Source organism: Ornithorhynchus anatinus, chromosome 18 (genome assembly GCF_004115215.2).
Source record: "Ornithorhynchus anatinus isolate Pmale09 chromosome 18, mOrnAna1.pri.v4, whole genome shotgun sequence".
NCBI lineage: Eukaryota > Metazoa > Chordata > Mammalia > Monotremata > Ornithorhynchidae > Ornithorhynchus > Ornithorhynchus anatinus.
In genome coordinates this window covers 7317247-7344115 of record NC_041745.1, presented here as the reverse complement: position 1 = coordinate 7344115, position 26869 = coordinate 7317247, and the positions used below count along the sequence as shown (strand labels likewise).

General features: G+C 49.1%; 1 protein-coding gene and 1 long non-coding RNA gene across 4 annotated transcripts in view; one reads left to right on the top strand and one right to left on the bottom strand.

Annotated features, from left to right (window-relative positions):
* PDE9A (phosphodiesterase 9A) overlaps positions 1–14107 on the bottom strand; it is a 58509-nt gene extending 44402 nt beyond the window's left edge. For all 3 annotated transcript variants that reach the window (XM_029046511.2, XM_029046512.2, XM_029046513.2), the window contains exons 1-2: positions 13790–14107; positions 841–911 (exon numbers count right to left, since the gene is read on the bottom strand). In XM_029046511.2, the coding sequence (XP_028902344.1) occupies positions 841–911; positions 13790–13858 (140 nt within the window). In that variant the 5' untranslated portion in view covers positions 13859–14107. The remainder of the gene's footprint in view (positions 1–840; positions 912–13789) is intronic.
* Positions 1–26869, top strand: part of LOC114805423 — a 98635-nt gene that overhangs the window by 54320 nt on the left and 17446 nt on the right. The window lies entirely within an intron of this gene.

Genomic DNA, 26869 nt, shown 5'->3' with positions numbered 1-26869 from the left:
AGAGCTTTTTAATTCCTAGCCAGCCACTCCACCCACACAGTCTTTAGGTTGGTTACTTTTTAGGGATTGATCGAGGCTTACCCTGTGCAAAACACTATAGTCAAGTGCTTGGGAGAGTGCTATAGCAGTAGTAAGTTTATTAAACACTTGGTGTGTACAGAACTCTGTACTAAGCATTGGGAAAGAGTATACAGGTGGGAACTAGACAAGTTCCTGTCCCTTAGGAGACTTACGATCTAAAAATGAAGACATGACCCCCGCCCTCAAGGAGCTGAACCTAGCAGGGGAAACAGATGTTAAAATGAATTTCAAATAGGGGAAGCAACTGAATATAAGTGTGTGAGTGGGATGATGATGATTGTGGTATTTGTTAAATGCTTACTATGTGCCAGGCACTGTACCTTAGTACACTGGGATAGATCCAAGTTAATCAGATTGGACACAGTCCCCGTCCCACATGGGGTTTATAATCTTAATCCCCATTTTATGGAAGAGGAAACTCACATATGTATTCAAGTGCATAGCTGCTCAGAAGGGAGGGAAAATAGAATGGGGAGATGAGGAATTAGTCAAGAAGGCTTTCTGGAGGAGATATGCTTTTAATAAGGCTTCGAGATGGAAAGAGTTGTGGTCTGTTAGATGTGATGGGATGGGATGTTGTAAACGCCTCCCCCCCCAAAAAAAGAAAGAAAAAACACAAAAAAAAAACCCCTTGTGTGGTAGAAGAGATTTGGCTAAATTATCCTCTTTCTCTTTCACCTTTGTCCCAATCCCTTTCCCAGGGTTTTAAGTGAAGGCTAAAGGATTGCCGCTTGTAATCAGGGTGAGTCAGGAACTTACCGAGGTAACCCAGTTGCGATGCAGAAGAGAGCCATGATATCGCTGGAATTGCAGTATTTGCTGAAGACCACCTTCAAAACAGAAGGGCATTCAGGATTAAAGAATGTGAATGCCAGGAAGGGAAAGCTTTAAGCTTCTAGATATAGTCTGCCTTAATTGGTTAACTGCAATGAAGGAATTCAATGCTGGGATTGCATTTTTTCTCCCAACATAGCCGTAAAACTGGCAGATGGAAGAGATCCCCAATGGCACTCAAAATACCAGACATCCCTCTGCTGACACCCCCCACCTCCACCCCAAAACACCAGCCAGAAGACAAATCAGCCTAAAAGCAGACTGTCTCTTATGGAACCGGACAGATAAATGGCCAGCCAAAGCCACAAGTGTTTTACCCAGCATTCACTGCAGCTGTAGGTTCCCTGGCAGGCCGTCCCAGCGATACGGGCCAGATGTCTTATTGTGTTAGCAGAGTACGAGCCCAGGGATTGTGGACCTGAGCTGAGAGGACGCTCACGTTAGCCAAGTTTCTTGCCGAATATGGGATTGTTACAGGGTATTAGCGGATGTGCCCAGCCGGCTGGCCGGAATCGCAAGATGCTAGATCACCAGACAGACCTGGAGGGAAGGCATTTCTAATGGAAGAGGGTGGGTGGAAGCAAGATCTCAGCTTAAAGTTCTCCTTCTCAATACCGAGGTGGGAGGAACTAGGTTGGCCAGGGGCAAGGGCCTGGTAGTACTTGGCTATTGGCAGTTGCCACACATTTCCAACCTCTCCTGTCTCCTCTTCCACCCTTTCTGGACCCCCAGCAGCAAAATGGAGTTTAGGGTGGGCCACTGGCTCTGCCACATGGAGGTGGAGGGAAGAGTCCATTCCTTTCTTCTCTCCTTCTCACCTCCCAGCAAAGACCCAGGTAGTCTGCCTACATTGCCCAGTTGAGTTGCCTCATTCTCATTGGCTGGCAGAAAATAAAGTGATTTTTCCTTCTTTCTGTCTTTCATGTCAACTTGAATTTTTCTTCAGAGCACTGAGGGCAGCTTTGGCTGCCGGACAACTTCAGCTCCTACCAGTCGGTGCTCGGAAACAAAAAATTGGAGCCAGGCCCGGCTCTGCCTCACACCTGCCACCTGCTGAGGCGGCGTCCCTTCTGACCCAGTTATTACTGAGGTAGAATGTTGGCTACTGCAAGGGCGAGGTGGTACACCATGGTGGCTTTTTTTTTGTTAAAAATTCCTGAGCTAATTGTAGAAAAGCCCCACTCGCCTCCCGTTCCAAACTTTCCATCACCTCAGAAAGCCTTAACTTCCTCCTCACGCCTCCAGCTATTTTGGTTGTGGTTCTCTCTCTTGTTTGTGTGTATGTGTTTGGGATTTGTTAGACCAAACTGAAGGGCTCCAAACCCATAGCGGTGTAGGATTTTAATTTTTTTATGGCAGAGGGACCTGGACCTATACTAGAAGGCAAGTCAGCGGCCTCTAGGGGACAATCCCCCCATCACAGGTCTAAGCAGGAGCACCGACGAGGTCGTCTTGGAATCCACTGCCATCGAGGTGGCGCTTTTTGCAGCACGACTTCCCTGGGTCGGCAGTGTGAGGAGAATGGGTGATCCTTAAGCTCATTATGGGCAGAGAAACTGTCTGCTAATCCTCTCGTAGTATGCTCTCCCAAACACTTAGGGCAGTGCTCTGCACATAGTAAGTGCTCAATAAATACAATTGTTTAATAGTGGGATACCCAAGCAGTATTGAAACAGACTGGTGCCAACCCCTGACAAGACTGACAAGAGGACATAACAGATACCTGTGGGACAAAAGGAAGCCCGGGCTCTGATGATGGGTTTTTTTTTTTTGTTCGCTTTATAGTATTTGTTAAGTGCTCACTACGTACCAGGCATTGTACTAAGCTCTGGGGTAGATATAAGCTAATCAGGTTGGACACAGTCCGTGTCCCACATTGGACTCAGTTTTCATCCCCGTTTTACAGATGAGGTAAATGAGACAGAGAGAAGTGACTTGCTCCAAGTCACACAGCAGACAAGTGGCAGGACCGTGCGGTATCCACTAGGCTATGCTACTTCTCTGATGTGGCAGAGACCTGCCGACTCTTGATCCTCAAACCACGGACCACACATGGCCCGGTTTCGGGGAGATGGTGAGAGGGAGAGGCTGTTTTTGTTCCCCCTGGTCCGGCGGCTTCTGGGAGATCAGGAGACCAACAGGCGATGGAAACAATTGCAGGTGCTCCGAGTGACAAGGGCATCAGTGGCAGTTAGGACTTGGTTCGTGCACAGGATGGATTGTAGCTTACACATGACTGGGATCTCTTTCTCAGTTGTTCTCCACTGGTCTGTATCATCCCATGTCATTCGGTTCCAATTGGATACGATGTATTTATTCTCCCTAGGCTTCGAAGCTTCTCCCAGTCTCTCCTGTTTTCCATCTCTTTGCATTCTACAACTCACCTGTGCCTTGAGCTTCAAGTTTACTGTTGTCTTTGAACCCCCAAGCATGTAATGCCAGAAGTGTAGAGATAATGCCTTCTGAATGTTTTTCTACAGTGTGCAGTGCTCTGAAGAGTAAATCATGATGAGACCACTTTCCTGAGCATCCTGATACTCAGGTTTCCCAGTTGAGGGCGGTGTGACTGTACCAATTAAAATTAAGGCATATATTAAACACTGGGGTAAATATAAGGTTATGAGATTGGAAACAGTGTCTGTCCAACATGGGACTTAAAACAGATCTTATCCCCATTGTGCAGATGAAGAAACTGAGGCCCTGTAACTGTGGGAGACCCTCAAGACTCAGGCCTGGAACCTCCCTCTCCATATCCTACAGTTCTCACCTTCATAATCCTCCTAAAATCACATATCCTCCAAGATGTCTTTCCAACTAAGCCCTTTACTTCTCGTATCTGCTGTCCTCTCTTTGTCGACTGTACACCGGGCTCTGTACCCCTTAAGAATTTCGATACCCAAGGCCCACAATATTTAGGTAAACTTTCTGATACTCTACAATTTCTCCTATTCTGTTTATTTCCCCTTGTATACTGGAAGCTCCTGTGGGCAGGGATGGTGCCTACCAACAGTTGTATCATACTTTCTCAAGCACTTAGTACAGTGGTCTGCCCATGTTAAGTGCTCAATAAGCTCATTGTAGGTAGGGAATGTCACTGTTTATTGTTGTACTTTCCCAAGCGCTTAGAAGCTCTGCACAAGTAAGCACTCAAATACAATTGAATAGATACTATTGATTGATCGCCTGATATTGACAAAGCTTTCTGAAACAAAGGTTTGGAAGGCAGGAGCCCCAGGACTGAGGAACTCTGGGCCTGACATGTTCCATTAGCAGAGTTAGAGCCCTGAGGACAATGAGCAGAGGAGTGGGTTTGGGGGGTGATATTGGGGTCTAAGCTAGTTCTGCTTGCAGGGGTTTTCCTCCAGCCCCAAACCGTTTGGCTGCCGGGGGTGATGATTGCACAGGAGCAGGGCAGGATTCCTGAAGGCCACCCAGCACTCTTCCGGCACAAACATGCCTTTGGGTTTGAAGAGTGACGGGTGGGTGGAGAAGGCGGAGTGATGCTGCTGCTGTGAAGACCAGGCCGTCAGTCCCAGCCATCCAAGCACAGCATGTCAAAGTCATCCGCAAAACATTGTCAAAATTCGGCGTGCGGTTGATTTCCGTTCTTCTCCCTATACCTGGGCCCCCACCCCCTGCCCCGTGTCTTCTAGCATATCCAGCCTGGAAGCCATAGTGCAGTTGAAATCTGTACGTTTATTTTAACTAGGTTGTCGAGGGGGGGAGAAAATGCTTTCTCTGATGCTTTGTTGGTTAGGTTTCATCCGCCGAGCAAATGTCTGCCGCTGAGTCATTATCGGTATAGGCGCTTGCTTCCTAATAGAGCCTATCGTTCTCTCTGTGGCCACTAGGTAACAATCAGAAAAGAAACGAAAGGCATTTTTGTACTGCTTTTCTTCGGAAGCTTTTTTCCTTTTGTGATGGGGAGAGGTTGAGCAAAATGAAGGTGAACCCATGGCTAAGCTGTGAAAACACACAATCCCATTTCGTGACCAAGCCAGGGCAAGGCTGTGTTTCATTTTACATGATCCCTAACAGGGACGAGGCAGCCACTAGCCTCCTTTGCTGTCAGACCCACAGTGTGGTGAGAGTAACGAAGTCAGGCAGGGTGGCACTGTCCACCGGATGAGAAATCCCGGATCCTGGGATCTCAGACCACTTTGTTCTAACCCATCTCGGCTATTTCCATCTTCTCATTTTTCCTAGCCCATTTTAAAAGCCCTTTCTTCCTGAGTTGAATTCCCGCCCCAGCTGCAGTCGTTCTTTGATGGATGCCCTCAGTTTCACGTTGACTCAATGTTTCCTGGTGTCTCACTCTATGTCTCTGTCTCCTGACTCTCTACACTCCCACTTTTCTTCCTGGTAGGTGTGAAAATGAGCACTGGGTATTGTTAAAAAAAAATACCATTATTACTATTATTACTATTGAACTCCCCAGCAAGGCAAGTTAGCCCAGGGCCAAGGCTTGAAGAAATCAGACCACTGGCATAGAGAGGGAGAGAGAGCGTGCCTGCCAGCAAAATTTACGTTGGTTGGTTAGTAATCTAAGCAAAGACTGTATAAGGCCAGGGGCTATGAATTATAACTAAAACTTCATCCCATATCCTTCTACCTTAGCTTGGCATCCTAATATCCAGCAATTATTAATTGTCCATTTCCTACCATTAAAAGGTGAGCCCCTTATAGGCAGCAGTTATTTATTCTACATCTTTTGGACTCTCCCAATGTTTGGTACAGTGCTCTGCCTGCTGTAGGCACTCAGTAAAGACTATTCATTGGCCACTTTTAAAAAGAAACTCCAAGAAGTAAATGGGTGTCCCTTCTCCTTGCCCCCTGCCATCTTGTTTTCCATCCCCCAGGACACAAATTTAAGACTTCCCAAGTTGGGCAAGTCCCAAGGCTAGAAGGAAGAGTTTATGCTGGTCTGAAGATGCTTGGAAACCCTTGGCCAGGGCCTTGGGCATAAAGAGGAAAGAGCAGCGTGGCCTAGTGGAAAGAGCACAGGTCTGGTAGTCAGCACCTGGTTTCTATTCCCATCTCTGCCACTTATCTGCTGTGTGACCTTGGGCAATTCACTTAACTTCTTTGGGCCACAGTTCCCTCATCTGTAAAATGGAGATTCAATACCTGTTGTCCCTCCAACTTGCAACACGAGCCCTTTATGGGACCTGATCTTATATCTATCCCAGCACTTTGTACAATGTTTGACGCTTAATAAGCACGTAACAAGTACCCCAGTAATGTACAGAGGAAGCCCATCCTTTGGTATGAGCATGCTCACGGCTGTATTGGGATGTGAACTCTGTCTCCCTGGGTTCTGGAGTTAAAGGAACAAGCAGGCACAGTTGAGTTCTGGGAGCCCTGAGTTCTAACTCAAACATTGCCCCAAATCTGTCTATCAGTGGTATTTACTGAATGCTTACTGTGTGCAGAGCACTTTACTAAACACTGGGTAGAGTACAATATAGCAAAGTTGGTTGAGTTCTCTGCCCACAAAGCACTTGCAGTGTACACAGTCTACAGTTCAGTGCTCCCGCCCCACCCTTGCACCATCCCATTCTCCCTTGGGATTTTGTTTTCTGCATAAGGAATTTTTTGTTTTGCTTTTAATGGCATTTGTTAAGCACTTTGTGCTAGGCCCTACACAAAGCACTGGAGTGGATAGAAAATTATCAGGTTGGACGCAGAGCCTGTCCCAAGTAGGGCTCACAGTCTTAATCCCCACTTTACAGATGAAGTAATGAAGGCACAGAGGGACTTGTCCAAGGTCACATAGACAAGTGGTGGAGCTGGGATTGGAACCCAGGCCCTCTGGCTCCCAGGCCTGGGTTCTTTCCTCTGGGCTGCACTGGAAATGTCAGGAAGCTAAAATAAAGCTGTACCCACGATCTTAAACTCTGCCCAGCTCTTAGGGAGCCTTTCGCATGCTGGATCTGAGAGGAATTGTGACTGCTGCAGCTGTTGTTTTAAACCTGCTCCGTAGTTGTTTGTAATGGAATAGTTTTAGGTGTCTCCATCCCCTCCCTAATCTGCAGAGGAGAAGAAAAGATGCTGAGCCGAGTGAGATCCTTTGGGGAAATCCTTCCACTGCAGGATCCTTCTACCTGGCCAACGATTGGATTTCCAAGCCCGTAACAGTCACTTCCTCACTTCAGGTGAGGAGTTTGATTTTCCTCTCCTAACTCCAGAAACATCCCCAGTAACGCACCCCCCGGGTGAGATTCTGCTGTGGTGGCCTGGGCTGGTTGCTTAACCTCTCTGTGCCTCCATTTCCTCCTCTGTCTCTTAGAAAGTGAATGTTGGGGCAGAACAGGGAGTGTCTGATCTGCTGGTTCTTCCCCAGGGCTTGGCACAAAGCTGGTAACTAGTAAACACCGTAATTCAGTTAGATCATCTAGGGCTTGGGGGAGTGCTGATATCTAGGCTTTTCTGGGCATAGAGGTTGTGCTGTGAGGTAGCAGAGGAAGTGGAATCCCATCTCCCCCACGCAGAAAGCTGACTCGCCATGATTTCCCCTTCTACTTAAGCGGCCAACTCGGTGCCCTGCAATAGGATATGACGTCTAATCCAGCCCGAGACTAAATGGTCTCTTGGAGAGAAGCTGCTCCTCTCTTGGCAGTTCCAAGGAGGCTGCCCTGTCCCACCCAAATTCCTTTATTTTTATCATTAGTATTAAGCATTTATGCATCCAGTACCATGCTAAGATCTGGGGTAGAAATAAGATAATTAAATTGGATCCAGCACTGTTCTACACGGGGCTCACAATGCTAGAGTTGGGGGATCAAGTCTGTGTCCCTATTTTACAAGTGAGGAAACTGAGGCACAGAGAGGTTTGGTGAATGGCCCCAGGTCTCACCCCAGTCCGCTGGCAGACTCCTGACTCCCAGTTCCACCCACTTTGCACCTGGCCACGCTGCCATTAAGCATAGGTACTGTCTACTCTTTATCAATCAGTAGTCTTTACTAAGCCACAGTGGTATGGAGAGAGCTATTCTAAGCACCTGGGGAAGTACAATAGAAGATGCAGTCTCTGCCCTCAGGAAGTTCACAATCTAAAGGGGAGATGGGAAATCATTTGCAGACAGGAGGATGCCAACTGCCCCTTAGTTTTGAAATCTGTCCCGGAAGCTTTCCACACTGCACCTCAGCCTGATGTTCCTACTGCAGTGGAGAGGCTTACCTCCATTGCTGAGGTTCCTGCCAGGCCTGGGCAGGGGTGGGGTTTTTCTGTCTGCTGCTCCTCTTTTGACTCTCCTGATCAAGAATTGCTTTTTGCCAGTCCAGTGATGAGGTGCCCAGGTCCTAAGCTCCCGCAGACATTAAACCATGTCCTTCTGACTCCCAGGCCCCTGCTCGAGTTTGGCTCTCTGCTGTGCTGTGCCTTTGGAGGATCTTCAAGCACTCCACAGTGACAAATGGCCCTGCCTCCTCTTCACCGAGGAGACACCTGGGGATGTAGAGGGGAAGGAGGACCTGGTCTAAGGCTCCAGCAGAGGAGTCAGAAACAAAAACTAGGCGTTCTGGGCTCTAGGTTCCAGCTGCTGGACTCCTGCCAGCAAGACAAACCTCATCTCTAAGGCAACATTTTTGAGGAGAAATTGAAAGCCAGAGATTATTTGACCAATTTTCTCAGGCTTTGTTTCCTCCCAACCCTGTGACAGCATTGTCAGGCTGGGCTTGGCCGGACCAACTGCGTTTTGTGGGCAAAATCACCATCAACCCGAGCACATGAGCACATCATGACCACAAGATCGGTGCAGCAAACCTTGGCTGGTATTGCTGTTAGCTAGTGGAGGGCCCCAGATGGGGAGGTGCATTGCTGATAACAAAGCAAGGCCCCCAGAAAATGGAAAGTGATGTCACCTCAAGCGCTGTCAGCAAAGCGAGAGTGTAGCCTTTGGCTGGTATTGGTGAGAACGAGGGAGAGGGCCCCCAGAAAGGTGGCATTGGATCACACCTGCCAGGAAGGCCCCTCACCTCCACATCCCAGCATCACCCAAGTGGAGAGCCTAGGTGGGTCAGATACCCTATGAAAATCGGTGCCTAGGAGACAACTCTTGGTAGTGGGATGAGAGTGCTGTTAGTTGGCCTCACACTCGCCCCAACCCAGAATGTGGGATGCCCGCTCTGTGACAGCCAGTTCCAAGGAATCTGCTGGGAATATGACTATCTGCTGCTGTTGACCTAGAATAGAGCTGAGTTTCCTTTGAGCTGGAGCTCACGTAACTGACCTCAAGGACTTGATAATCGATGTTCTTCTGTATCCCCTTCAGGAATGGGCTATATCGGATTTTTACTTTCTATTCTTTCCCCCTTTGGGAGGTGCATTCTAATATATTAGCATTGAATCTCATACTCATAGGAAACTGGTATGTTCCCAACGATCGGGACAACTACGAGCAAAATCAGTGAACCGCCGTGTTTTGTGTTGGTGATCTTATTCTTTCTGTACATGTTCCTCCTCCTCTGGTACTGTGAACGCGGCGGCTGAATAAAGACTCTTGCATTCTTATCGGCTGAGCGTGACTTGCCAGTTTAACCCCAGCTCCACTGAGGGGGATAGTCGCATTCCCATTCCCAGGTCCTAGCGACTGGTAGCAGGAATCCTTTAAGACCTTCCAAGTCTGGTCAGCCGGTCACCCTGAGCAACAGGCAGAGGCTGTTCATACAGTCTCGATGGAGGCTACTGACAACAGGTCCTGGAGGGAGGGTTCTGGCCTGTGCTGAGGTCCCAGCACCCTGAGCTTTGGTGCCTGGCCAAAGAGAGTGAGCAGCACTAACTGGAACCTACCATGTCACTGTTGCGACTACCGGGATTACAGGAGCACTTGCTGGACAAGCGCAACCTTTGCTAAGCCTAGCGCATCGACTTTGGATCTGGAAGAGCAGAATCATCAGCTGTGCCCCTGTATCCCTTGGGGCAAGCCATGCTGGGAGGAAGAGAGGAGCAGCACGGCCTAGTGGAAAGAACACAGGGCCTGGGAGTCAGAGGACCTGGGTTCTTATCCCAACTCCACCACTTAACTGCTTTGTGACTTTGGGCAATTCACTTAACTTTTCTGCGCTTCAGTTTCCTTGACTGTAAAATGGGGGTTCAATGCCTATTCCCCTTCCTATTTAAACCTCATTTGGGATAGGGATGGTGTCCAAGTTGATTAACTTGTATCTACTCCCGAATACTTAAAACAAGTCTTGACACACAAGTACTTACCAAACACCATAAATAATAATAATAACAAATTCATGGAAAGGGAGAATCTGAAGAAACGGCCTACTAAATGAAACCTGTCTCTCTTGTCCTCTCCACTGCCCCTTCTCCAGCCAAAGGGAATCACTAAGGATCCTTTCCCATCTGGCTAATCTACCCTGGGTTAGGGGCTTCAATATTTTCAGAAAAATTCCAGTGGTTTAGCTCCCCAGGGGCTGTGCACTCCTCAGTGCTGCACGGGGCAGCATCAGCAGTTAGGATGTGGGCAGTGAAAGAGATTCTTCAACACCCTCAACATCACCATCGGCATCAGGAAGAGCAGTGGGGTGTGCAGAGCCCCCCCGCTGTGAGCCAGGCATCATCCTGGGTCCTTGGGACCGGGCAGTAGAAGCGGGTCTCTGGCTCCTCCTCCTGATGGTCCCCTCTAACACACTCACCACCTCCTCTAGCCAGTAAGCTTGTTGTGGGCAGGGAATGTGTCATATTGTTCTATGGTACTCTCCCAAAGTACTTAGTAGAGTGCTCTACACACAGTAAGTGCTCAATAAATAGAGCAGGAAGGAAGAATCCCTCCTGGGGCTCCCCTGCCTGCTTTTCTCACCAAACTTGGCTGTCAGAGCACCACCACCACCACAACCCTTTCCTCTTCCCCTGAAACAGTGGCCAAGCGGTCCTTCTGTGGGTCCAACAAGGCTTTGCTTTCTGGGATGGCGTTGAGAGGCACTTTGGAGCACATTTGCAGGCTCCGGCCCCTTCGTGAGCCAGTGCGGCTCCCGGAAAATCGTTGTAACCTTTAAGGGTCTGGGCAGGTCAGAGCCTGAAACATCCAAGCCTGCCAGGCTGGGGCCAGGTTTGGCCCGGGGAGGAGTCAGGCTAGGTCGATGGAACCGGACCAGGCCCTGGGCAGGAGAACTGGGAACATGCTCATACCTGCGAACTGTTCCAGTCTTGTTTTTCCTCCTCCTCCCATCATTGGGAAATCCTTTCTGACCGTCTGGCTGTGTCCCCTCTTAGATCGAAAGCTCTTTGAGGGCAGGGATCATGTGTCTTTCTGCTCTCCCAATCAATCAGTCAATCAGTGGTATTTTTGAAGCACATACTATGCAGAGTCCTGTGCTAAATGCTTGGGAGGGTACAATATAAGAGTCAGTTGACAAGTTCCCTGCCCATAATGAGGTTACAGTCTAGAGGGGCTCCTTAGTATAGGGGCAAGGACAGTGAGATTGTGGCCATGTCATGGACTGGGCTTCTTGCTGTGAGGCAGCCTCTGTGCTACTGGCCATGGTGTCCGGAAGGCGAGTGGTCATCAGAGGGCAGTATGTGGTCTGTGGGACAATTCTGCTAAGGCTGAGCAATGGGCATCCTCATTCTAGTTCCAGTACGGCCAGGAGGGTGACCAGAAGGCCGCTGTTTTATCAGACAGTCTGACTTTCATCCATCCTCTTACCTGCTTGGTCTGGATTTGGTACCAGAAGCCATTAGGACCGATATTTTGATCAGTCATGGCTTGGAAGTGGAGCCTGGGAAGGAAATATTCAGGGGCTCTGGAGTGACGGGGGTGGGGCCTGGGGTCCCCCTTCCTGCCCCTGAGAAATGCATTAGGCTCAGGTAGGCGAGGTTGCAGTTCTGCAAAATGGACCATGTGACATCACCATACCACAGGGCGCCAGTGTTCATTACCCAGGACACCACCCTAACAGCCGAGTTGCAGAGCATGGCTGGCATCTCGTCAGAAAGAACTGAGCAACAGGTGAGCAGACTTTACTAGAAACAGACACACATGTTTGTAGCCCCTCTGTCCCTCTGTCCCCCCGTTTCAGGCTCGGGGAGGGCCCTGCGTTTCGGGGGTTCGGAGGTGAACTGAAGCATGGTGTAGCGGAACAGCACCAGTATGGAAGCTGGGGGACCCAGATTCGAGGCCAGACTCTAATTCCAGCCTGTCACTTAACCTCTCTGAACCTCGGTTTCCTCCTCTGCAAAAGGGGGACAATAATATCTGCCTTTCTACCTACCTACTAGTTGTGAGGGCAGAAATGAAAGTAGTAATGTGAGAACGCTTTGGGTATAAAAGCATGCTACAAAAACCAAGGTCTTATTAGGTGACTCTGGTGGTTCAGGCTAGCTCCAGCTTGGCAGGCTTGATCCCCTGAGGGCTCTCTTAGTCACCCCTTGGTGAACCAGAAAGCCAGCCCTCTGGGCCATCCCAAGTGACCATTAGATCAACACATCCCTCAGTCTCTCAATCTGAAAATCTGGGAGGAGGGGGATCCCTCCTTGGGGGTGGCTTGGCCTTGGGGGTTGGGGGAGGCTGCTTGCCCTGGCCTGTATTCGCCGAGAAAGACAGAGTTGTTTATTGCTGTAGGCCAGTTCCCCCACTCCCAGCTTGTGTGCCATCACCCAGCCTCATCCCCTCCCCGTCTGCTCCCCGTTATCCCATAGATTCGGGTCATTTCCCCTTCCCCCTCTGCACCCTCCAGGGAAGGATCGGGAGTCGGGGAAGAATCAGGAGTTATTCCCCGGAACTCCGACTCTCAGTGTGGTCTTATCCGAGGGACACGGCTTTGATTTCTCCAGGATCCCAGAAGGGCTGCACGTGGCCTTCAGGCTCCTTCCCTGCATCCTCTTCCTGCTCCGGGCAAAGCAGGGTGTTGAGGGCACCTGCCAGGCCTAGGAGCATCTTTAAGTGAGGGAGAGGGTTATGTTCAACAAAGAGAAGCTCCCACTTCTTTTAAAGGAACCTCAGGGCCAGTTTGGTGAAGGGAAAATCCACAGCTGGTGGCTTCAGCCGATGAATCAGTTAAGTCAGCCGATCGTATTGATTGGGGGTTTACTCTGCACAGAAAAGGAGGATGAGCAGACTAAAGAGAGAAAGGAATGGCTTTTCAGACACCCAGGGTGCTAGTGGGTAGATTGCAGCCAATCTCCAGGGTAAAGGCGAGACATCAAATTGGTTGTGCCATCCCCGGTCAGAGCCCGTTGCGCTGCCGAGGCTGAGTGGGTGTCACAAGGTGCACCAGGCACTGAGTAGCCCACCACCCCACTTTCTGTCCTCTCACAATGCCCGAATGAGGTTGCAGCGTGGTCCGTACCCTGGGTCCCTAAATGCAGTCCCTGAATTCTGGGATCGCCCTCTTATCGGTCGCTTTACCTAAAATGCCGATGGACTGTTTATGTTCATAAAAAACATGTCAGCCCACTGCCCTGAGGTGGAATAGCCAGTGCTCCCAGCCTCTGGCCCTCTAAGCCTGGCAGCTAGGGGTGGTCCCTCTCTGAGGCAGCCAGAGCCCCCGGCCCCCTCTCTGTGCATGCTTAAGTTGCAGAGGAGCAGGGTCCTGCAGCGCTAGGAGCAGGGTCCTGCAGCGCTGGGAGCAGGACAGACTCAGGAGGCGGACAGCACCCTCACACTGACCCTGGCGTTCCCCCCATGCCTGCACTGACCGTGCGGCCAGGTCAGGGGAACCTTCTCCTGGGGCTTCCCTCCCCCCCCCCCCCCCGCGGTTACTGCCACCACCTCCAGAACCCACCCGAGGACAGGGGCCCTCGGCCCCTCGGACCAGCCTCGCTCCCCTGTAGCAGCAAGCCCAGCCCCCCACAGGCTCAGTCGCGGCCAGAGTCCCGGAAGGGACTGGGGCTAGGACGCGGGCCTGGGAAAAAGGAGTTCGGTACCTTTTGAATTCTTCCATCAATATCCAGATAAATCGCCTTGGGCCGGTAGGTGGAAGAGCCAGATCCCATCTTGTGTCGAGCGAGCCGCTACAGTTGGACTTTTACTGGACTTTCCCAATGCCAAATGCCTAGCCGAACGAAGGGGGGCAGGGGGAGAGGATTAGCCAACCACAGCCAAGCCACCGCTGCCTGAAGCCTCAGCGCCCTCGTTCCTTTCTATATCGTAGCCTTGCACTGCTTATGGTCTGTCCTCCGAGCGTGCCTGCATCTCGCATGTGTGTTCATTTTCTCTCTCCCCCTTCTCTCTCTCCCCTCCTCTGTCTGCCCCCCTTCTCTCTCTCTCCCTCTTTCTCTCCCCTCTCTGTCTCTTCTCCTTCTCTCTTTCTCCTTCTCCTTCTCCCTCCCTCTCTCTCTTCCCCTTCTCTCTCTCCAACGCCCCCTTTCCCACCCACACCTCTCTCAGTTTTTCTTGCTTCCAATTCCAGCTGCCGTGGACAGGGGAATACAGGCTCAGGAGCTGTCTCTAAGTATTCTCCTGATTCCCATAGCAACCCCCTTTGGCTTGGGAGCTGGAAGCCCCTAGGCAATCAATCAGTAATTGTGCCTCTGCGAGGAGGGTGTGTTGGAAGAGGGAGGGGGCTGGGAGCTGGGAGGGTGGGGGGCTGTTTTTTACATATGAAACCAAATGTCATTCGGCGGAAAGAGAATTCTATGGATTCAGTATCAGACTACAGGTTCTTCCCCTCCTGGTTCAATTGAGAAAGGGGGAAAGGATTTTCCACTCATCCTCCAGCCTGTAAACTTGTTTGGGCAAGGGTACATGTCTGCTAATTTTGTTGTATTGTACTCTCCCAAATGCTTAGTACAGTGCTCTGCACATAGTGATTGCTCCGTAAATACCATTGATCCAGATTTTTCCTTGCCCTTTGGGCACTGTCCTAGATGTGACTCTGTGGCACTCAGCTTGGCCACATATGGGTAATACCTGGCTGTTTTTGGTGGCTTCGGGTCTGGTGCATGGTGGAAAAGACCTAGACTCTGCCCCTGAGAGCTCAGAGCGGGAGATAGGGCAGAGTGTGGGGAGAACAGTTCTCATTACATTCTGCTTCTTACCACTTGCCACTCAAGAAGTGGGCAAGAGAGAAAGTGAGAAGGTGAGAGAGAGAGAGAGAGGCAGCCAGAGACAGAGAAGTAGAGAGACAGAGAAATACAGGAAGAGGGAGAGATGGAGAAGAGACAGAGAGAGGCCAAAGTGGAAGAGAAACAGTGCAAAACAGGAAGGACTGAGAGAAAGAGGTAAAGAGGCAGATTGACAGAGGGGCAGAGGGAGAACTAGAGGGGGAAGAAACTCACTTTCTAGAAAGGGTCTTGAGGCGAGTCATGGAGGGGGTGGTCTCACATTAGAAAACGGTGTGAACAGTGGTCCCAGATTGGGAGTGAGCTCACCCTTTCCAAACTCATTGTGGGCAGGGAACTGTCTACCAACTTTGTTATAATGTAGTTTCCCAAGTATTCAGTACAGTGCCTTGTACACAGTAAGCACTCAGTAAATATGATCGATTCGTGCTCCAGACATGCTTCAGCTGACCACGGGGCAAGGAGAGCTGTAAGGAAGTTGCTTTCTTCCTTTATTGGAGCGAAGTGCAGCTCGTCTGGTGAAAGGTACTGTCCTTCCATGTACCTGCTTCTGCTACCCATAACCCTCGAGTCTACACGTCCATTTCCAAACCCCCGATTTGCAAACCCATGAGTTACCCCAGGGCTGATTTCAGCCGGTGGCATGCACATTTTCATAATTTAATTGTCTGTCCCTCCCCCCCCCCCCCCGACTGTAAGCTTCTTGCAGGCAGGGAATGTATCTACCAAACTGTCGTAGTCTAAGTGCTAAGTATAGTTCTCTGCACACAGTAAGTGCTCAATAAATGCTACTGTTTGATTCCTTCCATGGTAATTATAATAATATATGGGATTTGTTAAGCCCTTACTTCGTGCCAGGCATTGTATTAAGCACTGGAATAGTTACAAGCTTGTCAGGTTGGTCACACTCCCTGTCCCACGTGGGATTCAAATTCCTAATCCCCATTTTACAGATGAGCCACCTGAGGCACAGAGAAGTGAAGTCACTTGCCTAAGTCCCCACAGCAGACAAGTGGCAGAGCTGAGATTAGAACCCAGTTCCTTCTGATTCCCAAGTCCATGCCTCTATCCACAAGGGCACTGTACTTCTCCAAGGATAGAGGGTAGTAAAGCAAACGGAGCCACCCCTGGCAGAGGAGGGCTCTGTAGGGTGAGGTAGGGACACCAGTCAGGACTGGCTGAAGCTTGCACAGGACTCGCCGGGAGCCCGAGCACTTGTTGCACAAGGGCCTGGTAGCCGGGAGGGCTGGGCTCTCTTCCTTGCCCCGCCACTTGCCTGGCTTGTGATCTCAGAAGTCACTTCAATTCTCTGGGTTTCTGTTTCCTCATCTGTAAAATGGGGATTCAATACCTGTTGCCCCTCCCTCTTTGCCTCTGAGTGCCGTGTGGAACGGGGACTATGTCTGATCTGATTGTATTGTATCTACCTCAGCACTTAGCAGAGTGTAAAAGCTTAACAGATACCGCAGTGATGATGATCTTCTTTCTCTCTCCCCCATTGCGACCTCTGTGCCTTATTTTCTCTTCCTCCCTAATCCCCTTACCCCCCAACCCTCTCCCAGCTGGCTTATCCTTTTGTGGTCCCTGCTGCTTCTGGGGCAAGTCGTGGCTTCTCCAACCTCATCCAAGAGCCCTTCTCTCCTGAGTTTCACAGTCAGCGGAGCCCCTGCCTGGCTGCTTCAATGTTTCCCTCAAGCTGCAGAGACTGGGCAAGAGCCTTCTTTTTTTTTAAATAGTATCTGCTAAGCGCTTACTATGTGCCAGGTGTTGTACTAAGTGCAAGTTACAAGCTAATCAGGTTGGACACAGTCCCTGCCCCACATGAGGCTCACAGTATTAACCCCCATTTTATAGATTAGGGAACTGAGGCACAGAAAAGCCACACAGCAGAGAGGTGCCAGTGCTGGGATTAGAACCCAGGCCCTTCTTACTCCTAGGCCCATCTCTATCCTCTAAGCCACACCGCTGCCTCCTTCCAGCAGCCCCCTGGTGGCTTCCCCCATTGAACTCGGTCCCAAACACATCTTGCTTGGGGAGTTTGGCGGCCATGACTTCCAGGCTCCCGGTCTGCTGCCAGTCCCGACTCTCTGCCCACTGTCTCAGACTCCCCACCAGACTCTGGAGAGACGCGCAATGCCTTGACCTCAGGGGCTGCATCACTTTCCCTTCCCTCGCTCTGTCATCTCGCTCCTTTCCCTCTGGGCCTGGTTACCGTCGGGAAGCCCTGCCCACCTCCCCTCTCTTCTGGCCCGCACATGCTCGGTTGAGGGTGACTTAGAGCCTCAGCACTATTGCAGATAAGAGAGTATGTGTCACCATCAAACGCAGAGTCAGAATAACAGGATAATGCATCTACTGTTGGTGTGTAATTGGATTCCAAGTCCGGCACTTGCCATCTGTTGAATGTCCGTTTTGTCACGTGTGAACAGAATGGGCAGAGGAAGGGATATGCAGCTCTTGAGGCTGCTCGGGCACAGGGCGGAGGAGGGCCTGGGAAGTGGCAGTTGCTGAATTCCCAGGGCCGCGGGGGCACCATGAGCCTCTGGTAGGACCAGGGCCTTAGGCCGGGCGGACCGTGGGCCTCTGGTGGGTCCAGGGATATGGTTGTGTGTGACGCAGGCCTCTGGCGGGAGCAGGACCGTGGTCATGGATGACTGCCGGTCTCTGGTAGGACCGAGGTCATGGCCCTGCGTGACCACAAGCCTCTGGAAGGACCGGGGCCATGGCTCTATGTGACCTCAATCCTCTGGACTAGAGTCCAGATAATCAGTCCCTGTCCACAGTCCACAGTCCCTGCCTGACATGGTACTCACTGTCTAACTAGAAAAGAGAATGGGTATTGAATCCCCATTTTGTGGATGAGGAAACTGAGGCCCAGAGTAGGTAAGTGACTTGTCCGAGGCCATAAAGCAGGCACTGTCATCCTTAAACATCAAGACAGGGTCAGTAACAATGAGGAACTGGACTTCAGTTATTGAGTTTATGGTCACTGCAACAAAGTTACTGTGGGCAGGATCTGTGGAGGATGATGTGGTGGCAGTACGGCAGTACTGACAGTAGTGAAAGCATTTATTGAGCACCCTCTCTGGGCAGCGTACTGCAAAGTACATAATGGAGTGACTCGTTCTCTGCCCACAAGGAGCTTTCACACTCTTACTGAGGAGACAGACGTGCAAATAATTACACCTCCAGTGGTCGAAATAGTACACACTAGGACCTGAGGCCTAAGGAGGACGAAACTAAGTTCAGAGGCGCCATCGTCGGCTGAAGGGATGATGAGGCTCAAGGGTGCTGGGAAGGTAAATAGGAAAAGCTTGTTGGGGATTTGAGAGGGCTTTGAATGGGTGGAGCTGTGGTCTTCCTGATGGGAGGCAGTGAGACCCAAGCCCCTCTGTCCTGATAAAGTACACACAGGCAGGAGACTGTAAGCTCGACATGGGAGGGGAATGTGTCTGTCATCTCGGTTGTACTGTACTCTCCCAAGCACAGCGCTCTGCACACAGTAAACTCTCGATAACGCATCATTGATTAGCTGAGGGGGAAATCCAGTGGGTTAGAGACAGAGGGAAGCCCGTTTTCAAGCAACCGGTTATCGCCGCGAACTCTGGACGGCAGCAGCAGCAGACAGAGCGGCCTGGTGTGTGGCAACGGGTGAGAGGCCTCCGTACGGAGAGATCTCCGTAAAGAAAGGCTCCAGAAGATGGGCTACTCAAGTAACGACACCCGTCGGCGTGGCAAGGGCTTTATAACTGTGGTATTTGTTTAGCGCTTACTATGGGCCAGGCACTGTACTAATTGCTGGGATGGATATCAGCAAATTGGGTTGGATACAGTACCTGTCCCACAGGGTGCTCACAGTCTCAATCCCCATTTTACAGATGAGATAACTGAAGCACAGAGGAGTCACGTGACTTGCCCAAGGCCACGCAGAAAACTGACGGAGCCGGGATTATAATCCCTGAATTTCTGACTCCCTGGCATATGTTCTCCCCCCATGCCACGCGGCTTATTCTTGCAGGCACACAAACACATGCAGACACACACACAGTGTAGACCACACTGTCGTTCTGCTAGATCTCAGTAGTCATGCGTATCTCTTCAGCTGCACCCACAGACGTGGATAGGATCTCACCGGTGATGGGGTCAGCGTCCATGTTGGAGAGCAGACATTGTATGTACAAAATCAGTCTTCCTCCTCCTTAGCCTCCCTTCCTTGATTCCGCCCCCCCACCCCATTCCATTTCCCCATCTCTGAATATCGTCCTCCCACTTATTTAAAGGCCAAACTACTCTCAGCAGGAATAATAACAATGACGACGATGAGTGTAGTATTTGTAAAGTGTTTACCATGTGTCAAGCACTGTACTTAAGTGCTGGAGGAGAGGCAAGATAATCAGGTCAGACACAGTCCTTGTCCCAGATGGCGATTACAGTCTAGGAGAAAGAACAGGTAGTGAATCTCCATTTTACAGATGAGGAAAGTGGGGCACAGAGGTGCAAAGTGACTTGGCTAAAATCGCCCAGCAGACAGGCGCCATTTCTAGGATTAGAACTCAGGTCCTCTGACTCTCAGGCCTAGATTCTTTCTGCTAATCTGCGTGGTTGAGAATATGACAGGGAGGAAAGGGAAATGGGAGTGAAGAGAGGCTCCTTCGATTCCCATCGCCCCCTCTCCCACGCACACCGTCCCTATGTTCCTGTGCTCTGAGCTGGACTTGCGGGCCCCAGAAGGATCTGAATTAATCTGAGAACTCAAAAGGTGAACAACCCTCAGGTTGAAGAGGTGGAAGGGAGTGCTTTGTGAGGGCCCATTTCACATGGTGCCCACCTGTGGCTATTGTTCTTTCCCTTTGAGTCAGCAGCCAGAGGGCCAGGCCCAGTGGATCCGGAACAAATAGAGACAAAGCCCCTGCTCTCACAGAACCCACCCGCTTGACTCACCAAAGAAGGACAGGGGACAATCTTCCTTCAGTAAGAGTTGGGAGGTGGTAACGAGAGGGAGCCGGAAGGAAACTCCTGCTGGCATAAGCGATTCGACAGAACACCCTGCCTTCAGAGCCCATATGGTATTATTCTAACAAGGTTTTGTTTCTCAGGCCTGCCTCAGTGGTGAGGTTTATGCTGTAAGTGCGATTTCTCCTGAAGGTTTTCTCCCCAGGCAGGTCAGAACAGGCAGTCCAGTTCTTGGGAGGCAGTGTGGTCTAGATGAAAGAGCCTGGGCCTGGGTGACCTTGGGCAAGTTGTTTATCTTTGAGCCTCAGATTCTTCATGTGTCAAATGGAGATCAGATGGATTGTGAGAACCCCAAGGGGGACAGGACCTGAATCTGATCTGATGTCCTTGTATTTTAGTCTCCAGTATGTCCCCAGTGCTTAGCACAGCAACTGCTTAAGACGTGTTAAAATTGTTATTATTATCATATTCCAAGAATACTTGTCCAAAAATTCTGTGATGGAAGGGTAGAACCAGCTGGAAGGGAGGAACATATAGAAGGGAGAATTAAAGTTGAACACCAGTAAGGGCTGCCTAGTAGAGTAATATCTTAGGCTCTGAAAGGGCCTCTTTGGTGAAACTATGGGGGAAGCAGCTTGAGTTGAGACCCTTCACTGAGTCTCAAGCAAGCCCCAGCTCCTTCCCTCCCTCGAGGAGGCTTTGCGGTTCTTTAGGACTCCTGGGAAGAGAAACTGGGCCTTGTTAGTCATTTTCATTCTGCACATGCAGAGCCCTGATTACCCACCCCGAGCCGTCCTTCATCGTTCAAGATGACACTACCGATGGGGAGTTTTTATCGGTGTGTGGGAGTGTGACTGATAAGACGCCCACGCATGAGTGGCTCTGCCTGATTGGCCGTCCCCAAGGAAAGGTGGCCGGGGCCAGGCTTCTTGAAGGTGCTCGGTAGATGAAAATAAAGATGATGATTTGAACACACAAGACCGGACTCCCTGATTCTAGCACTGTCAGCTTCAAGCAATTACATGCCCAGAATAAAGTCTTCCCCTCTGTTACATTGGGTTTTTCTAGCTTCCTCCAATTTGAGCGGCAGAGAAGCAGTGGGGCCTAGTGGAGAGAGATGGGGAGCCAGGAGTGCAGAGTCCTGGGTGCTAGCCTGTATTCTGCCACTGGCCCCCTGTGTAACTTTGGGCCGATCCCTCAACCTCTCCAGGCCTTAGTTTCCTCCTCGATAAAATAGACCCATGAAGAGACTGCTCTCCCCATTTTCCTAGATTGTGAGCCTCATGTGGGACAGACACTGTATCTGGAGTATCGGGAGTCCATTTGGCATATAGCAACAAAGTAAGCCCTAACAAGTACCATTAATGAATTCCATTATTATCATCATCTTGAGTCTGCTTCCTGGGAGACTTTTGTGCCTGACCCTTGATTCCCTTTTTTTTGTTTCATTTTTGTTGTCATTCCTTCTAGCAGTTTGTTTCCACTTAAAATGGACCAATTTGATGTCACTGGGTAATGTCCCAGAAGAAGCCAGAGAAGTATTTGACTTTAATCAATCAGTCAGTGATACTTAGTGAGTGCTTACCTTATACAGACCACTGTACTATGTGCTTGGTAGAGCACAGTAGAATTACTAGATATGATTCTTGCCCTCAAGGAGTATATAATATAGCAGTTTCCTGGAAAAAACCAGTCAAGACATATCTGAAGCTGATCCCGACCTCTGGATTGGTCTCCAGTGCCGTGACCCCCACGGGACTACAGTAAAGACTTCTTCACAAAAGTTGGATGCATGGCTTTTGTGCCCTATTTAGAAGTAATTTTGATCTATCTGCCTGACTCCCTGCCCCTCTCCCCCCCTTCAGATTATAAGCAACTTCAGGGCAGGATACAAGTGCTTTGTTTCTACTCTACTCTCCCATGTGCTTAGTAGTAGTAATAATAACTGTGATATTAAGTGCTTACTATGTTGCAAGCACTGTACTAAGCCCTTAGCGAGATAGACACAGCCCCTGCCCTCCAGGGTTAACAGTCTAGGAATAAGGTAGGGAAGGGTTTGGCGACAGACACAATAGTAGAGATGTTCTTGTATTTATATTATTGCAGTTTAAAAGACAAGATGACAGTTCAGAGTCCACTAAGTCTGGAGATTGTCCACGTGTCCGGGCTCAGGGCGTTGCCACCCAGGTCATCTAGAGTCTAGTCACAGCCAACACCCCTCTATGTGCTACAGTGTGTAGAGGTCTCGCACAGCTGCAGCTCAAATCCGCCAAGGGCCCAGGGCATGCTGATAGCGGGGGCTCGGGGACGCAGGGTGGGAAGGCAGCGGTGTGGCCCGGTGGTTTCGCTCAACAGTCCACCGAGATCTCATACCAAGCCTATATGTGGAATATCGTGCTCTTCCAGAATACCGAGCTGAATACAGAAACCCAGCTGTCACCAGGGCTTAGCTCGACTAGGGTCTTTACCTTGCCAAAGGTTAAGGGTTTGAATGTGTTGAAGGTAGCTGTGTAGCTGGATCAGCGAGTCTTTACTTTAGAAATTCAAACCGCCATTTGACCTAGATAATTGATGAAGCAGTATTAACAAGTCAGCTCTTGCCTGGAGAGATTTGATTCGCCGCCTGTTCTCCTCGTTGCATTCGCCAATGCAGCTGTAAGCTTAATCGGTTCCGTGGAAATAGGGTCAAGTGAGACAGTGCTGAGTGATGTATCATATCCTGTAGGAAATAAGCGTAAAGTTCATTAATGTGTTTCCAAGATCCAGAAACTGACAAAACAATGTATGAAAGCCCCCATAATTACAGGACCAAAGAGCAGTGCAAATGTCTGCTTTCTATGTGGGTCTATGTAAAGACTTAAATTCAAAGTAATCTTTCACATCCTTTTCAGCGAAAGGCAACTTGTGCTACACACTAGAGATCTGTCTTGAGGCCCAGTGGAGCTGTCATTAGCTCTTCTGAATTGAAATGGCTTTAATCACTTTCTTCAAGTCTCAAAATGCTTTGAAAGTTAAGCAGAGGTAGGGAAGTGTTTAAGTCGAGGTCAAGCAGGCATCTTTGTCTCAAAATGGAAGAGTGCTGGAAAGAACAGTACTCTTGCTGCTGTGAAGATTCAGTAGCACTGGGACGATTGAGCGTTATAATGAGGGATGGCCTCTTAATCAATCTCAGGCTGGATGTTCCACCCCCTTGATAAGAGACTGGACCCTATTACTTCTTGGAAACTTTCCCAGTACTTTCTGTCGTTATTATGGAGTTTGCAAAGTGCTTACTCTGTGTCAAGCACTGTTCTAAGTGCTGGGGTAGATACACGCTAATTAGATCAGACACAGCCCCTGCCCCATGGGAGTGTCAGTCTAAACAGGAGGGAGAACAGATATTGAATTTCCATTTAAAAGATGAGGAAACTCAGCTACAGAGAAGTTAAGTGACTTGCCCAAGGTCTCACAATAGGCAACTGGCAGAATCAGGATTAGAACCCAGATCCTCTTACTTGCAGGCATGTGCTCTTTCCATTACGTTTTCCTGCTTTCCCAAGGCCTTGCCCAAGATGGGCTGCCAATAGATGCTAATGACTGACTAGCCAGAGGAATAATACTAATATTTGCCACGCATTTATTATGTGCCAAGCGCTGTTCTAAGTGCTGGAGTAGATACAAGATGATCAGATAAAACACATCCACCCCACCTGAGACTCTCAGTCTGAGGAAGGAGAATGGATATTTAATTCCCATTTTACAGGAGAAGAAACTGAAGCCCAGAGAGGTTAAGCAACTTGCCCAGGGTCACACAGCAGGCAAGTGGCAGAGCCAGGATTAGAAGTTAGAATCCCTGGCTCTGTCATGTGTCCTTTCCATTAGTTTATGTTGTTCCCATCCCTTTTTCCCCAAGCAAAAGGTTTTTCTGCTTCTTGAGGCAGCAAAGTAGACTTATGTAGCTCAGTACATTTTTCTGTCACTCCAGGAATTTTGAATTGTGAGTAGATTCACACCCACCCAAAAGCCTCACATAACATTTGAAGAGTTTGGTTTTAAAATCGAGTTTCAACTTCTCGGAAGTGCTACAGCCGTGGCCTTTTGCAATTTTCCATTTTGAAAAATGTCAAAAGTGACCGGGGGAAACTGAGTTTATAAAGTTCATGTGGTGAAGAGAACAAACAACAGGACTCGGTACCAAATATTTTGCAAACGTGTTCTTACCATGCATTCCACATCCTTTGCTTTTGAAATTTCTCCATGATCTTCTGAAAAGCCTCTGGCAAAAACCACTTAGGGTTCTGGTCCTGAAAGGCAGGATTGCTGCAAGATATAGTCACCTCATTAGCCACTCGGATGTTTGTCATGAAATAAACCCAGATTCTGGATTTGTTTTGTAACATGGGACTTTAATATGAATAGTTTGTACCCTGTACACAATAGCCAGCGATGGAGGGTGAAACGTAACTTAAGATAAATCTGATTCATGAATAAATCTGATTTTATTTTCCTTACCGAGATAAATGTATCTTTACATAAACTACTTTACATGGGCCTTCTTTCCCAACATTTCAAGGTCCACGCTATCGTTTAACCTTTTAATCCTCATATCAGTCCTAGGAGGAAAATTGGAAACAATACTTAGCCCATTTTCCAGTTGAGAAAACCAAGGGAAAAAAAAATTCCATCCAAAGTAAACATTTACTGAATACCATTATGATTAGAAGTAGTAAGAACAATAGTATTTATGGAGCTCGGGAGCAATGCACTGTGCTGAATGCTTGGGATGTGTATATCAGAGAAGGGACAAGTTCCTTGCCCATAAGAAACTTATACTTATTATTGGAGGAGATAGACCTAAAATTATAATTTACTCTGTAAGTGAAGGACACAGTCCCTGCCCTCAAGGATATCTCCTTTTCTAATGTTGTTGGGTTTTTTTTGTTGTTGTTGTTCCTTCAATTTGGGGGTTGGAAAAGGTGAAGTAAATTCCCTGAGCAGCTGGCCCTGGGTCCCCCAGAACTTTAGGCCCACCTCAAACTTCAGGATATTATTAGTAATAATAAGAGGAATGAGGCTATTTATTATGCACTTACTATGGCAATCAGTGGTATTTGTTGAGTGTATACAGTGTGCAGAGCACTGTACTAGGTATTTGGGAAAGTACAGTATAACGGAGGTAGTAGACTTGATCCTGTGCACAAGGAGCTTACAGTTTTCAGGGGCAACTATTCGCCAAGGACTGGGCTCAACGCTGCGTTAGATAATGTCCCGTGTTACAAAACAAATCCAGAATTTTGGCTCATTTCATGACAGACATCCCAGGTGCTAACGAGATGACTATATCTTGCAGCAATCCTGACTTTCACTATCCGAACCCTAAGTAGTTTTTGCTCTCCTGAAAATTATGGAGAAATTTCAAAAGTAAAAGATGTGGAATGCGTTGTAAGAACACGTTTGCAAAAATATCTGGTATCAAATCCTTTTGTTTGTTGTTGGAAACATGAACCTCATAAACTCAGTTACCCCCTGGTGAGAGCAGGGATTGTGTCTAGCAAGTCATTACCCTGGAGCAGATACAAGATGGACACAGTCCCTATCTCAATTGAGGCTCACAGCCTAAGAGGTATTGAATCCCCATTTTACAGTTGGAGAAACTGAGGCCCAGAGAAGGTATGACTTGTCTAAGCTCACACAGAAGGCAAGTGTTGGAGCCGGGGTTAGAACCCAGGTCCTCTGACTCTCCGGGCCATGCTCTTTCCTTTAGATTAACACTGCATCTTGCAGTTCCCATTGAATTTGCAGTCTTTGCCAGCGTCCTGATGGAGTCTATTTCACAGAGTCTGGTTTCAGAGAACTGGCACTGAATAAGAAGCTTCAGTGAGGCGGCTTGTTGCCTCAGTGGTCTCGGGTGGCTCCAAGGCTCGCTCCTCCACCGCCCCTAAGAATCCCTTGATTGATTTGCAATTTGGAAATTTCCTTGCCCAAATAATCAAGATCAAACGAAGCCTGCTAGATCCTGTGTAGGGATGAGAGCTGAGAGCTGGGAGGGTGAATTCTCTGGACACCCTCCACCGACTAACCCTCCCGGCAAGGCTGTTTGAATTAGAGGTGATGTTCTGTTCCTCGGAATATCAAGTAGACCAGAGGAAAGAAAAAGAGGAAGAAAATTATATATCATTTCACAGCCTACACGAGAAGGGAGAGCGGCAATTCTACATCTGAGCCCGGTTCGGTGACATTATTTGAATAACTTTAACCTTTCAGCTGCCTCACAGCAGAATTGGTGAGTAATGGCAAAATGGCACTTCCCCATTTTCCTAAATTGGAGCTCAGAGAGCAGGAGGAAAAGATTCTGAGAAACTCAAGTGTTTTAGGGGAAGGCAGGCCTGGAGCCTCTCCTGAGGCTGCACTCTGCTCCCAGCGGAGTGGCCCAAACTGCTCCCTCCCCTCTACCTTCCCGGGCCTTCACAGTGGCCACTTGCCAGGCGCCTCTGATCAGTGCCTCAATATGAGGGCGGGAACAGCGGAGGTCAGCCGGAAGTGGATTATTATTAGCCTTTCCAACTCTGTTTTTACTGTACCCTCCCACTTGCTTAATACAGTGCTCTGCACACACAGTAAGCACTCAGTAAATACCATTGATCTCTACTCATCGACTAGGAGACTGTGAGTTCTCCCCTACTAAGCTGTCAGCCCCTTGAGGACAGGGATCTTGTCTACTCACTTCATTAGGCTCCCCAAAGTGCCCAGTACATCGTTCTGCACATAGTACGTGCTCAATAATTACTCTTTAGTGATTGAAAGGTGTGATGAAGCCAGAAACATCGTGAGGTCTGACAAGATGTCCAACCCGGCATCTGTCCCTCCACCTTAAGATTGGCACTTTCCTGACCTGGGCACCTTGGTTTCCTCCCTCAAGAGGTTGGGAAGGAAAGAGGTTCAGGGATAGGAGCCTGGCTCATTTCAAACGGGTTTGTGGTGACAATTGCAAAATAACTCCCACCATTGACA